Source organism: Notolepis coatsorum (assembly GCF_963971535.1).
Source record: "Notolepis coatsorum genome assembly, chromosome: 15".
Classification (NCBI taxonomy): domain Eukaryota; kingdom Metazoa; phylum Chordata; class Actinopteri; order Aulopiformes; family Paralepididae; genus Notolepis; species Notolepis coatsorum.
In genome coordinates this window covers 29325029-29340867 of record NC_140179.1, presented here as the reverse complement: position 1 = coordinate 29340867, position 15839 = coordinate 29325029, and the positions used below count along the sequence as shown (strand labels likewise).

Sequence of the window (15839 nt, the reverse complement as noted above, 5' to 3'; positions counted from 1 at the left end):
TCACTGTTTGTTCACTATTTGTCCACTGCTTGTCCACTGTTTGTCCACTGTTTGTTCACTGTTTGTTCACTGTTTGTCCACTTTGTTCACTGTTTGTCCACTGTTTGTTCACTGTTTATCCACTGTCCACTGTTTGTTCACTGTTTGTCCACTGTTTGTTCACCGTTTGTCCACTGTTTGTCCACTGTTTGTTCACTGTTTGTTCACTGTTTATCCACTGTCCACTGTTTGTTCACTGTTTGTTCACTGTTTATCCACGGTTTGTTCACTGTTGGTCCACTGTTTGTCCACTTTGTTCACTGTTTGTCCACTGTTTGTTCACTGTTTATCCACTGTCCACTGTTTGTTCACCGTTTGTCCACTGTTTGTTCACTGTTTGTCCACTGTTTGTCCACTGTTTGTTCACTGTTTATCCACTGTCCACTGTTTGTTCACTGTTTGTTCACTGTTTATCCACGGTTTGTTCACTGTTTGTTCACTGTTTGTCCACTGTTTGTTCACTGTTTGTCCACTGTTTGTCCACTGTTTGTTCACTGTTTGTCCACTGTTTGTTCACTGTTTGTCCACTGTTTGTCCACTGTTTGTTAACTGTTTGTTCACTGTTTATCCACTGTCTACTGTTTGTCCGCTGTTTGTTTACTGTTTGTCCACTGTTTGTTCACTGTTTGTCCACTGTTTGTTCACTGTTTGTTCACTGTTTGTCCACTGTTTGTTCACTGTTTGTTCACTGTTTGTTCACTGTTTGTCCACTGTTTGTCCACTGTTTGTTCACTGTTTGTTCACTGTTTGTCTACTGTTTGTTCACTGTTTGTTCACTGTTTGTCCACTGTTTGTTCACTGTTTGTCCACTGTTTGTCCACTGTTTGTTCACTGTTTATCCACTGTCCACTGTTTGTTCACTGTTTGTTCGCTGTTTATCCACGGTTTGTTCACTGTTGGTCCACTGTTTGTCCACTTTGTTCACTGTTTGTCCACTGTTTGTTCACTGTTTATCCACTGTCCACTGTTTGTTCACTGTTTGTCCACTGTTTGTTCACCGTTTGTCCACTGTTTGTCCACTGTTTGTTCACTGTTTGTTCACTGTTTGTCCACTGTTTGTCCACTGTTTGTTCACTGTTTGTCCACTGTTTGTTCACTGTTTATCCACTGTCCACTGTTTGTTCACTGTTTGTTCACTGTTTATCCACGGTTTGTTCACTGTTTGTTCACTGTTTGTCCACTGTTTGTTCACTGTTTGTCCACTGTTTGTCCACTGTTTGTTCACTGTTTGTCCACTGTTTGTTCACTGTTTGTCCACTGTTTGTCCACTGTTTGTTAACTGTTTGTTCACTGTTTATCCACTGTCTACTGTTTGTCCGCTGTTTGTTTACTGTTTGTCCACTGTTTGTTCACTGTTTGTCCACTGTTTGTTCACTGTTTGTCCACTGTTTGTTCACTGTTTGTTCACTGTTTGTCCACTGTTTGTCCACTGTTTGTCCACTGTTTGTCCACTGTTTGTCCACTGTTTGTTCACTGTTTATCCACTGTCCACTGTTTGTCCACTGTTTGTCCACTGTTTGTTCACTGTTTGTTCACTGTTTATCCACTGTTTGTCCGCTGTTTGTCCACTGTTTGTTCACTGTTTGTTCACTGTTTGTCCACTGTTTGTTCACTGTTTGTCCACTTTGTCCACTTTGTCCACTGTTTGTCCACTGTTTGTTAACTGTTTGTCCACTGTTTGTTCACTGTTTGTCCACTTTGTCCACTGTTTGTCCACTGTTTGTCCACTGTTTGTCCACTGTTTGTCCACTGTTTGTTCACTGTTTGTCCACTGTTTGTTCACTGTTTGTCCACTTTGTCCACTGTTTGTCCACTGTTTGTTAACTGTTTGTCCACTTTGTCCACTGTTTGTCCACTGTTTGTCCACTGTTTGTTCACTGTTTGTCCACTGTTTGTTCACTGTTTGTCCACTTTGTCCACTGTTTGTCCACTGTTTGTTAACTGTTTGTCCACTGTTTGTTCACTGTTTGTCCACTTTGTCCACTGTTTGTCCACTGTTTGTCCACTGTTTGTTCACTGTTTGTTCACTGTTTGTCCACTGTTTGTTCACTGTTTATCCACTGTCCACTGTTTGTTCACTGTTTGTCCACTGTTTGTCCACTGTTTGTCCACTGTTTGTTCACTGTTTGTCCACTGTTTGTTCACTGTTTGTCCACTGTTTGTCCACTGTTTGTCCACTGTTTGTTCACTGTTTGTCCACTGTTTGTTCACTGTTTATCCACTGTCCACTGTTGGTCCACTGTTTGTTCACTGTTTGTCCACTGTTTGTCCACTGTTTGTCCACTGTCCACTGCTTGTTCACTGTTTGTCCACTGTTTGTCCACTGTTTGTCCACTGTTGGTTCACTGTTGGTCCACTGTTTGTTCACTGTCCACTCTTTGTCCACTGTTTGTTCACTGTTTGTCCACTGTACTGTTTGTTCACTTTGTCCACTGTTTGTTCACTGTCCACTGTTTGTCCACTGTTTGTTCACTGTTTGTCCACTGTACTGTTTGTTCACTTTGTCCACTGTTTGTTCACTGTCCACTGTTTGTCCACTGTTTGTCCACTGTTGGTCCACGGTCTCACTGTTTTCACGTCTCTCTCTCCCTCCTCCAGGCGCCACACAGATCCTCCTCCTCGCCCGGCGGACCGACCTGCGGCGCATCTCGCTGGACACGCCCGACTTCACCGACATCATCCTGCAGGCGGACGACATCCGCCACGCCATCGCCATCGACTACGACCCGGTGGACGGCCACATCTACTGGACTGACGACGAGGTGAAGGCCATCCGCCGCTCCTACCTGGACGGCAGCGACGCCCAGTTCGTGGTGACCTCCCAGGTCAACCACCCCGACGGCATCGCCGTGGACTGGATCGCCCGCAACCTCTACTGGACCGACACCGGCACCGACCGCATCGAGGTGACGCGCCTCAACGGCACCATGCGCAAGATCCTGATATCGGAAGACCTGGATGAGCCCCGAGCCATCGTCCTGGACCCAGTGGCCGGGTGGGTGTTTCAGATCGGTGTCCGCTTCAGATCAGTGTCCGTTTCAGATCAGTGTCCGCTTCAAATCAGTGTCCGGTTCAGATCAGTGTCCGGTTCAGATCGGTGTCCGGTTCAGATCGGTGTCCGGTTCAGATCAGTGTCCGCTTCAGATCAGTGTCCGTTTCAGATCAGTGTCCGCTTCAGATCAGTGTCCGGTTCAGATCGGTGTCCGCTTCAGATCAGTGTCCGTTAAGGCTGTCCCCGAAGCCTTTTTTTGGGATTCGAACTTCGTCAGGGTTTTCCTTCGCTTTTAATAATAAAAAAAAAGTTAACTTTTTTTTATAAATCTTTTTTTTATAAAATTTATAAAAAAAAGATTTAAAAAAAGATTTATAAAAAAAAAGTGATTTAAATCCTCAATTTGAATAAAGTGATTAATCTGATTAAATTAGTATTTTTTTTATTAAATCAACTTCCCAGCCGCAGACCCAGCCCAGGGAGAAGCCCCAGCCAATTAAATCAATTAAATCAAATTTTTAATGAATATAACTCATCAGTTTCTTTTAATACTATAATATTAGTGTAGCCTAATCTTTATCTGCAACTGTGAAGAAAAACCAGAATGAATAGGAATTTTTTTTTAATAAAAAATATAAAATTTGAATGTTGATTTAGAATTCGAATGCCAACGTAACGAACAAAGGTTTGAACGTTTGGGCTCAGCCCTAGTGTCCGGTTCAGATCAGTGTCTGGTTCAGATCAGTGTCTGGTTCAGATCAGTGTCCGTTTCAGATCAGTGTCCGCTTCAGATCGGTGTCCCACTTTAGATCAGTGTCCCCTTCAGATTAGTGGTCTGAAGTTTTTCCTGTCCTGTCTTTATGCCAGGATTATTTCCAATTAGTGGTTAATTGGACGTTGAGGTATTTTATATGTTTAATAATGAGTTATAAGTCATTACTGGAAAATGATAAGCACATCTCTGGCGTTGCAAAAATAATTCACATGCATCTAATTTTGGCTTGTGATAAGCCCTTAGATTTTAAAACGCAGATTTGGCACAAATGACAAAGTAAACAGAAAATGTGTCTGAACTTTTTTTTGTTGAAATTCACAAAAAAAATATCCCATGTTATACTTTCATCACTGAACACAACTGAAGATGGATCCCTGGGAAACTGTTTTCAATCTAGAAATGTACCTTTTTAACTAGGGATGTTCGATATTGGCTTTTTTACCGATACCGATATGGTCCAACTCTTAATTTCCGATACCGATATCAACCGATACCGATATATGCAGGGTTCCCCCCCCCATCATAATTAGTTCTTACTTGCTTGCCTGGGTAAATAAAGGTTAAATAAATGTAAAAAAATAAATAAAAAATTTGAAAACCGATACAGATCATTTCCGATATCACATTTTAATGCCAATAACGGCCGATAATATCTGACATCCCTATTTTTAACTGTTTTATATGTGCACTTAAGTTCAGTGTTCCCCAGTGTTCTGTTATTTCTGGTGGTGGCTGGCCCGCGTGCGTTAGGTTATTTGTGCTTAATTGCTGCTACATTGTTTATCTCACACACACTCTCACACACAGCACACCTCCAGGCTCCCATGAAACGCTCTGTACCAAAGTGTTATTGAATTCCCCATGCAGAAAAGTAAGACCTCCAAAGAAAGAGGACCCGGTTCACTTTGCCTTTTTCACACTGAAGTGAATCCCTCCGCCGTAATTGAATCCATGAGATGAAAACTCGTATAAATCACTTTTTTATAGTTTTCTTTTAGTGATGTGTAAATTCCCTGTAGAAGACAGGTCGTGTACTTTCGTGGGGTTCTGGTATCACATGTACACACCCGTACGGCTCTTTTGAAAGACTTATATGGTTCTAATAAGGTTGACATCTGGTTTTTCCCTCTCGAGGCTTTTCGGTTTACACTGCTCCCGTTTTTTTATCGCTGGTGTCTTCCCCCTCCCCAGGTACATGTACTGGACCGACTGGGGCGAGGTGCCAAAGATCGAGCGGGCCGACCTGGACGGCCTGGAGCGGGTCATCATGGTCAACACGTCCCTGGGCTGGCCCAACGGCCTGGCGCTGGACTACGACGAGAGGAAGATCTACTGGGGAGACGCCAAGACCGACAAGATCGAGGTTAGTCTCGTACTCCAAAGACTCGTCTGGGTTTTCTTTAAAACAAAGTCGTTATGGTGGGGGCCAATCAGAAAAAGGCTTTTTTCTTTTCTTTTTCATCATGTAAGAGGGCGGGGCTTGTGTGGCATGCAAATGGTAAAACTGAGCATTCGCTGCAGTATTTCAGGAAAGAGTGAGGGGCTTTAGTAGCAAACTCCCCCCATGACTAATTTATACTCTGATGTCAAGTGGTTACGGCGAGCCTACCGAGCTCCCGGCGACGCCTACACACGTGCCAAATCGGCTCAAGTTGACGTGGACAGCACAGGGCTGCGATTGGCCACCGCCCTGGGCCGGGCCGGGCCATGGACTGTGTTCCTCTGACGTACTTCCATATTTATTGTTTATCATCTCGGGAGCTCGGTCGGAGCGTTCCGTTATCGGTCGGGATTAACTGCATTACTACGCGCTGAACTGACGTGGAAGTATGTCTGTCTAGCTCCCATCCGCGGAATATCGGCGACTGCTGACGTCGAAGCATATCTCAGCCCTAAGAGCCTTGGCTGTGGCTAGAAAGCCTCCCAACAGTCAGGGTCTTGTAGTCTGAAACATCCAGGTCTTTGCTTCATTTTCCTTTTACATTCATCCCGGCGCCTGGCGTTCACCCACCGCAGGGCCGAAAGCAGTGGGATCCCTGTAAGCAGCCTCTTCAAAGCAGCCGTCCCGCTGGGTTTATGCCTGGCGCTCGCTGGGACGCTTAAGTGTACAACAAGCCCCCCCCCCCCCCCCACCTCGCGGGGTCACCGTGTCGAAGAGGAGGGTAGTTAAAGAGGACACCTTCTTCTTCCTATCTGCCCCTGGCGCAGCGTTCTAATGCCACACACACACACACGTTAAGTATGTTACCAGGCTACGGTAGCTGGTGGTTCCTACTGGTTTCCTCCCCCGTCCTCTGCTTTAGTCCTCCGTCACGTTGGCATGTTTCATCGGCGATGGAGCCGCTGCTGGTGGATGCCGGGCGTGTGTGTGTGGGGTGGGGGGGGGGGGGTAGGAGTCCGCTGTGTGCCGATAATCCTGACAGATAATGGCTGCTGTGGGGTGTCTGGTGCCGCGGGGAGTCTTTATATCCGGCAGCCCCTGCCACGCCCTGCCGGGGGGGGGGGGGGGGGGGGGGGGGGCAACCGACGGGGTGCCATGCGTATATATACCCCCCCACACACACCAACGCCATGCAGCCCCGGTACGTGTCTGCCGGTATAAGGCCCACGGCGCTGTTCTCTCTCCTGCAGGAGGAGCCGCAGTTTGGAAGCTCACTACCTGCCTCAGATGGAACACATTTGAAGGCAAAATCCAACCAGAGATCAGAATGCAAGCTAGATGACTGATCTCTCTCTCTCTCTCGCTCTTTCTCTCTCTCTCTTTTTCTCTATTTCTCTCTCTTGTCTCTTTCTCTCTCGGTCTCTTTTTCTCTCTTTCTCTCTGTCTCTTTTTCTCTCTTTCTCTCCGTCTCTCTTTTTCTCTCTTTCTCTCTGTTTCTCTCTCTCTCTCTCTCCCTCTCTCTCTCAGTAATGAGTCATATCAAAGTAATATAAGCCTATGTGTTTGATTTCTGATATGCTCTGATGTTTAACTAGCTGTGTAAAATGCTCACCTTAAAAGTACACTTTATTTATTTTTTAAAGGAACCTTTCATTTGCCCGACTCTGTAAGAACACTGTAATGAATTCCAGAGCGCCGTGCCCAGAGTATCCACTGGCGTTGTCGGGGAATATTTCATGCCGGTGCGGTTCTCCTCCTCCCTTTGACACGTGCCAATCAAAACAGCCTGCAATCGGCAGTTGGGACACAGGCAGTCAATCGGGGGGGGGTACTATTTAATTTCCCCTCAACCCTTGAGGGGAACACGGGGGCCCAACATCATCATCCGCTCAGGTGGTTGGGGGGGGGGGGGGTGGAGGCGGGGGGGCTCGCATCAAAAGCCCCCCCCCCCCCCCCCCCCCGACACGTGATCGTTAAATGTCGGCACTTTTAAGGGGTGTTGACAGTTCAGCCAGTGACAAAATTAGGGCCCAGTTGAGCGGTAGGACTTGGTACAGCTGTGTTATGCGGTGTGGGGGGGGGGGGGGGGGGGGGGTTAAAGGCTTAGCCTCTTTTTCTTTTTTTTTACCTTAACATGGAAACTCAGTTTCTTTCATGGGCCCCCCCCCCCCCCCCCACACGCACCGACATATGGGAATGACTTTTTCAAAGTAGTCTTTTTTGGAGATGTCAAATATTTTTATTTTTTTTTTCTCCTCCTTCTCTCTCCGTTCTCCGGGTTCCATTGGGGCTTTAGAGGAAACTGCGGTCGGCCTCCTCACGCATGTCGGCCTGTTTGTCCCCGTCCCCTCTCTCTTTTTCCGCTCTCTGCGGGGATTCTCCGAGTCGTCCCACCTGCCCGCTTCCCTCATAGCGTGTGAGGTTACCGTCACCTAGGGAACCGAGAAAGGGGGCGGCGGCGGCGAGCGGGGGCAGGGAGGTGGAGGTGGGGGGAGGGGCCAGGCCGGGTGCGCTCGCTTAGTTTTTTCTTTTCTTGCAGCAGAACTGGGTTTTTGCGGCCGGAGCCCACATCTGGTTCCGATTGCGGCCTCCACTCCAGCTGCGGTCTCCTCTGTTTAGAATAGCCCCAGAATCTGAAACCAACACCGCACTGTGGCCTCTACTCCCTAACCAGCGGAGACCTTTTGGCTGAGGCCATCTCGCTGAGGATGGAAACTTCATTTATATTTATATACGTGTGTGTGTGGGGGGGTATTTATGTGTGTGTTTAGGAACACTAGAGTTGGGTGATGTGCTCCATATTCAGATTGTCCTATCGTCACCCTGTGAGATTGCCAATAGCTGATGCCCCCCCCCCCCTTTCCTCTCTCTCTCTCTCTCCCTTCCCCTCTCCCTCCTCTCTCTTAGCACATGAAGTGAGAAGTGAGAAAAAGTGTCTCAAAGCAAACAAACACTGCTACAATATATAACAAATAGTCTATTATTCTATATTCTTATTTTATTATTATGATATCATATAGGCTAGTCTATGTGGCTAAAGCGGCGCACGCTATTGTTCAAATGGAAGGGTTTCTCCTGTGGATCGACGGCGGCTAGAGTCAAATCGCGTGGAAACAAAACACAATGTCTCCTGTGGATTGGGTTGGATTAATATACTTGAGTTTGTCAGATCATTGCATTTGTTGTAGTTCTGCTTGATCTGTGTGATCTGGTTGGATTGTCATCAACCTTGTGAAGAGAGACTTGGGCTGGGAGAGTGAGAGATGCAGAGTGAGATGGAGAGTGAGAGATGCAGAGTGAGATGGAGAGTGAGAGATGCAGAGTGAGATGGAGTGTGAGAGATGCAGAGTGAGATGCAGAGTGAGATGGAGAGTGAGAGATGCAGAGTGAGATGGAGAGTGAGAGATGCAGAGTGAGAGATGCATAGTGAGATGGAGTGTGAGAGATGCAGAGTGAGATGGAGTGTGAGAGATGCAGAGTGAGATGGAGAGTGAGAGATGCAGAGTGAGATGGAGAGTGAGAGATGCAGAGTGAGAGATGCAGAGTGAGATGGAGAGTGAGAGATGCAGAGTGAGAGATGCAGAGTGAGATGGAGAGTGAGAGATGCAGAGTGAGATGGAGTGTGAGAGAGAGATAATGGTTGAGAGACATTCACTGCAATAACATTCGAGCGACTGGTGGAATGAAACTCAGCGCAGATTACAAATCTGTCAAACCTTATACAAATAAACGTATATGCTTCTATGGCATTATTAATGCTCTAGCATTTTATCTTATTGAAAATTATGAGTCAATATATTAGGTTATTTTATGTCAAGATTGTTAAACTATTGCAAAGATGAATGCAATGTTGTCGTTGTAATTTTTGCCATGTGGCTTAACAGCATTTATGCCTGTTATATTTGGAAGGTGAAAGCTCCCGCCCATATTAACCGTTTATTTTGCCGTTGAGGGCGATTAAGGGCAAATTAGTCCGACCTGTTCTGGGCAAAGCGACATAGTATGGACCTATTTCAAGCCTGCATTATTTTCTTGATCCTCCAATCACAACTGTTGCGTCCCTCGGACAAACTGCAACAGTTGCGATTGGAAGATCAAGAAAAGATGGCGGGGCTTGAGCTGGGTCAATCGCCCCGAGTGTGTTGATCAAGCAACAGGGACTCCGGAACCAATTACACGCTAGTTGTGTTTGTTAGTGTTTCCCTGTAGATTCACCTCTTATGTCATTTTAATAGGGGTCACTGTGCCACTCTGCTGAATCTCACCCAAAGTCAGTTGTTCCCTTAAAAAAAAATGCTAACGGCACAAAAAATATCCATTGCTATGTTTTTTTCTTAGTTTTCTTTTTTACATGATCACAATTCACCATACTGTTGGATAATTCTACCTAGTTTGAGACTTTTGACGACATGCAAGTGGCGTTTGATGGCGTGAGTCCTACGTGGAGGTTTTGAAAGGGGAGCCCCGTCCTGCTGCTCTGCTCTGTGGGGAGGCTGGTCGCTGCACAGCTTTCACTGCCATTTGGTTTTCATTTTACTGAGGTTATCGATTTATTTTTCTGCTGCTGTGTTTGTTTTCTTCCGCCACTATTCTGTTTGTTGTTCCGACGACAGACCGCTGGTAGGAAGGCAGCCTGCCTCCACATATTCTAATCCTTTCAGTCACTCAGGAAACATCCGTCTGAACACGGAACCTCCGTCCAATTTAGAACACAGAACCTCTCTAGAACACAGAACATCTCCTCTAGAAAACAGAACCTCTCCTCTAGAACGCAGAACATCTCCTCTAGAACACAGAACATCTCCTCTAGAACACAGAACCTCTCCTCTAGAACACAGAACCTCTCTAGAAAACAGAACCTCTCCTCTAGAACGCAGAACATCTCCTCTAGAAAACAGAACCTCTCCTCTAGAACACAGAACATCTCCTCTAGAAAACAGAACCTCTCCTCTAGAACGCAGAACATCTCCTCTAGAAAACGGAACCTCTCCTCTAGAACGCAGAACATCTCCTCTAGAACACAGAACATCTCCTCTAGAAAACAGAACCTCTCCTCTAGAACGCATAACATCTCCTCTAGAACACAGAACATCTCCTCTAGAACACAGAACATCTCCTCTAGAACACAGAACATCTCCTCTAGAAAACAGAACCTCTCCTCTAGAACGCAGAACATCTCCTCTAGAACACAGAACATCTCCTCTAGAACACAGAACATCTCCTCTAGAAAACAGAACCTCTCCTCTAGAACGCAGAACATCTCCTCTAGAACACAGAACATCCCCTCTAGAATGCAGAACCTCTTCTCTAAAGCACAGACTCTCTTTCCCCTCTAGAACTCTCCCTAGAACACAGACCCTCTCTCCCCTCTAGAACAAAGAACCTCTCTAGAACACAGAATCTATCTCTCCTCTAAGAGCACAGAACTCCTCTGGGACACAGAACCCCTCTAGATCACAGCGGGAGAAGTAAGATGTCAAAGTAGCGGCGTGGGGAGGAGAGGGAATGTGGCCGCCATATGTGCTGTTGTTTGTTTGCTCCGGCTGCTGCTTCTAATTAGCGGCGCTGAGATGTTCTGCCAGGTCGCCAGGACTCCACGCACACACACAAGCACACACACGCACATGCACACATGCACGCACACACACACATGCACGGCAGGCAGGCACAATGTGGAAAGTCAATCAGCGCTAAGCTAACGTCACCGTTTGACTGACACCAAGCCAGCCCCCTCCGCCCCTCCCCCCTCCACACCGGCGGAGCCGCCAGGCAGGGGGGAGAGAGAGCCGGCTCGGCTGCTCGGCGACGCTTCCAATTGGAAACACAAATGAGAAAACATTCTTCTTAAATTAAAGACGACTTTGTGTCACATTCTAAATTACGCCAGGCGACGTTTTTTTGTCTCCGTGTTAAGTCACCGCTGGATTTTCCCCGGCAGCCCATTGGCTCCTTGTCGTGACGAGAGAGAGAGAGAGAGAGAGAGAGAGAGAGAGAGAGAGAGAGAGAGAGAAAAAGAGGCGTGGCTTCTGGATGCTTTAGTTAGAGGCCCCCGGTACCCTGGGAACGGCCTGCAGACGAGGTCTTGCGGTTTCACTCTTTTAGAGCTCTTGGTTTTTTTCTTTTTTACTACGCGCCGCGGACAACAATGGAAACCTGCTAGCGGCGCTGCGACTGTTTACACCGCTGGCCTCAGGTGACTCCGCGTGACGTCAAACCAGACCATAATTGATGTATATTCTCTTCATGTTCATCTGAGCGCCATCTGTAAAAACCACTGCACGTCGTTGGAGCGCAGGGATGGTTGTATGAATTATTGTCTCATCTGGTTTATAAAGACTTTGTTCCTACATATCAATAGGCTATGATGACCCCCCCCCCCCCCCTTCCAACTTTAGGCAGCAGGGCCACCACAGTCTAATTAGTCCCGCCACAGTTGTATAATGAACCATTTTTTTATATGTATTTATTATTTTAATTTAAAAAAATTAATATAAAGTTTGCCAATAGGGATGTATCAGTAGTATTGGCAGTGGTAGTAGTCGTAATAGTAATCCACTATATTTTTTATTTTCTAAAAAAGTAAACCAGTTCAATACAGGTAACCACTTTTGCTTCATTTCTTTGATGGCTCAAATGTCTAGAGGGTCTATCACAGTGTTTGTCGGGTCTATCTCAGTGTTTAGAGGGTCTATCAGTGTTTAGAGGGTCTATCAGTGTATCAGAGTACCACACACTTCCGATTAATTCATTATTTATTTATGGTATACCATGGTATGGTATGGCATTGTAACATGGTATGGGCTACCATACCAAGCTTAAGGTAGGGGTAGTAAGTCTGAATGAGGTCCCAGGATGTAGACAAGCAGCCATGATTTTGGCGGAAATGGTGGAAATCCGCCAAAAAAATGCAAATTTTCAATCGGAAAACTTTTTGGCTTTTAATTATGGTTTATTATATCATAATACAACTTGAAACCATAGGGCCACATCTCATTTCTCTATTTTCCATGTCTTGCCCCCGGACCCCCCTAGAGGGTCGGAGGTTCACCCCCCATAGTCTCTGAAAATCCTGTGGCAGTATTGTAAAAAAAATAAAATAAAAAAATAAAGTCTAGGTTTTATCAGACTTTGTGCTGAAATACCTGCAGAGAACTACCTGTCCAGCAGAGCACACGCTGGATAGGAAGTTTCGTTTTGACAAAGGTCCTTGTTGTCTCAAAAACCTCTGAAGCTGAAGGTTCTTCCTTCTTTTGCTGCATTTAAAAGTATGATCTCTGGGGGCGCCAGGGTGGCGCACCACGTACAGCACTGCGGACCCGGCGACCTTTGCCGAATGTCTTCCCTGTCTATCTCCCATACTTTCTCTCTCTCTCTCTCTCTCTCTCTCTCTCGCTCTCGCTCTCGCTCTCTCGCTCTCGCTCTCTCTCTCTCCTCCCCCCCCCCCCCCCCGGACTGCCCGGTAGCAATACACACGTCGACTTATAACCATCTTAGCTGTTTATTGTTTATTCTTATTTATTGTGTCTATAATTATGCAGGCGATTGCTTGTTTTGTATGCTCATCTTCGCTGTAAATCAGGGTAACCTCAGTGTCTTACGAGTTGAAATAAGGCTCTATTTGTCATTGAAGCACTTTGAGCTGCAATTCTTGTCTGAAAGGTTTATTATTATTGGAGCGCAGTGCTCTGCGGTCCCCTTGTGTAACGTCTTCCCTCCTTCCTTCCCTCCGTCTGTCCCAGGTGATGGACATGGACGGCACGGGGCGCCGGGTCCTGGTGGAGGACAAGCTGCCGCACATCTTCGGCTTCACGCTGCTGGGCGACTTCGTCTACTGGACGGACTGGCAGCGGCGCAGCATCGAGCGCGTGCACAAGCGCACGGCCGAGCGCGAGTTCATCATCGACCAGCTGCCCGACCTCATGGGCCTGAAGGCCACCTACGTGCACCAGACCTTCGGTGAGTTCCCCCCCGCCTGCGTCTATCTGTCTGAGTCTATTTGACAGAGTATATCTTTTCCTCCACACCGGTCTAGGGATGGGTACCGAATTCGGTTCTTTTGAGGTACCGAACCGAAACACGTCGGTACTACCGAGTATCTATTCAAGTGAGATACAGAGAAAAAAAAGTTTAAAAACTTTTTTTTTTACTTTTTTTTGTTTTAATTTATTTAAATTTTTTTATACCTTTTTTTCTTTTCATGTCAACGTTCACACGCACAATATATGCTTACCTAGGATTTGACTTGATTCAACAACAAAGCAGTTGGAGCAATGGCAAGCCGAAAACGGTCGAAATTGTAGTTATTTGAAGTTAGGATTATTTTTTTCACGACTGAGGTAGGTAAATAATTTTTTTTTAGACTAAAGTACAGAAAAAAGGTACCGTTGGGTACCGGTATCGATTCACAGGTACCGGTGCCGTATCGGTTCAAATGTGAAAGGTAGCCATCCCTACACCGGTCACACAAGGGTGCTCAGCGCTTTGTTTGTTTGTCTGTTTGTTTTATCAAGATCCCCATTAGATTCGATTCAAATCTATTGTTTGTGTTTTCCTTCGGTCATGACATGCTTTATACAAGCATTAGTTGACAGTGCACATCCAATGAAATCACATTTTAGTTAATTGTCTTATATAGGATATACCCTTAATACCTGTTATCTAAAAACCTACACACATATGCTCCAGCTCGTACCCCCCCCTCCCGGACCCCCCATTGGATAATCCATCCATTTTCCCTCGCTCCTAACCAGACATTACCATTATATGCTAGCTTTTATTTTCTCCACCACTTCTAACCACAATGTCATTTTGGATTAATTGAGACCCAAAATTCTTGCTGTAGATATTTCTTGATAGATCACATCGACATATGTAATAATCCAGACCTTTCGGCAAATTTTTTCTGGTTGGAACCATCGTGATGCTATCAGCTTTTTAGCCACTGTGATACCCGATAAAACCAATCTCTTTAGCTGTGGATGTACTGCACACTCAAAAACATCATTCAGCACGTAATACAGAGGGGTGTACAGGTATATTCCAAGTTAAGAAATTTGATAATTGCTGGGTCACCTCTTTCCAGAATATCTTAACTGGTGGGCAGTCCCAGTACATGTGCATAAATGTCCCCTCGTCCCCATTTGTACATAAGGAGCATTTGGAGTCTTGTATAAGACCCATTTTTTTCAGTCTTATAGGAGTCAAGTATGTCCTGTGAATATAGTTAAGATTGATTTGTTGATGGTCCGGGTTCCTTGATGCGAGTCGAACATTTGCCCAGGCTTCTTGCCAATCAAAATCACTTTCCAGGTCTGGTATATCCCTCCTCCAGACGGAGTCTAGGTGGAGGGTTTCATATGAGGACGTTAGTAATTGATGATACAAATCTGAAACAAAACCTCTTGATGTCTCTCTTTCATAGAAGAATTTGTGGTATCTGTGGTGTTCAATTGGTTTCGTTAATGGAACACCTTGAGTCTTCAAACATAACAATAACTGTATGTAAAAAAGATGTATGGACTTGGTGAGATTAAATTTTTTCCGTATTTCTACAAAACTACAAAAACACTGTACTTATTCTTGTACTTATTTTATGCCTATTATGTCTACATTGCACTACTTTAATGGTCTTTTATTCCTATTCTTATGTCTGCACTTTATGCATTGCTTTTATTCTGTCAATTTATGCCTTCATTTTATGCTATTTGCTGTGAAGCACTTTGACCTGCAATCCGTGTATGAAAGGTGCTATACAAATAAAGTTATTATTATTATACAGCACAAGTAATAGAAGGACACCAGCAGAAATACCTGAGGATCAGAGGGACTTGTATGTAAATACTAGGGCTGTCCTCCACTCAGGAGACCTAGTCCAGGACTTAGTCGGCTGAGCGACAAATCTGTAAAATAGTTTCCCCCGCATAAAGTTGTGCAAAAGGACCTCTTTAAATCTAGCGCTGCCAACCAGAGATGTTCCTCAGGAAGTAACTCATCCAGAATAAATAAATTAAACCACTAACAGACTAGCAACCGACTAATCAACAAGGAGGGGATACGCCCCCAGGACATTTAAAATGTATTGTCATCATAAGGCACAAGTACAGTACAACGAAAATAAGTTTGGCATCCAACCAGAGTGCAAATGTAGCATTAAAGTGCAATAGTAATATATGTACAGGTGGGGAAAAAAACGAAGTACAAAATATAAAAATTGTGTAGTGATAATCAGATGTATGTACTACAGAGTTGTAGTGTAATAAATAATGAGAGTATGGCCAGCAGCGTACTAGTAAGAGTAGAATATGTACAGCTTTTGTGTAGCAGCAGCTATTCCTGCTGGGGTTCAATCATTTATAAATATGCATTCACACTCATTACCATACATTGACAAAACACGTAAAAAAAAAATACAATAACTAACACGCCTAAACAAAACAAACACACTGCAACTAGACAAAGTGAATAGACAGGCTCCGACTGAATCCATCGTGATCTAGTTAAAACACTTGTGGCAGTGAAAGGGTTAACCTGCTGTTGTGTCAGTGAAAGGGTTAACCGTTTGGTAGTGCGGCAGTGAAAGGGTTAACATAAATAGCCTGTGTAACCTTACTCCCCAATGATGACGTCACAGCAAACACCCGCATTCGGAAAAC

General features: G+C 45.3%; 1 protein-coding gene across 1 annotated transcript in view; it reads left to right on the top strand.

Annotated features, from left to right (window-relative positions):
• Positions 1–15839, top strand: part of lrp6 (low density lipoprotein receptor-related protein 6) — a 159480-nt gene that overhangs the window by 96893 nt on the left and 46748 nt on the right. The window contains exons 6-8 of the mRNA XM_084330957.1: positions 2638–3034; positions 4998–5169; positions 12927–13143. Coding sequence (XP_084187083.1) covers positions 2638–3034; positions 4998–5169; positions 12927–13143 — 786 coding nt within the window. The remainder of the gene's footprint in view (positions 1–2637; positions 3035–4997; positions 5170–12926; positions 13144–15839) is intronic.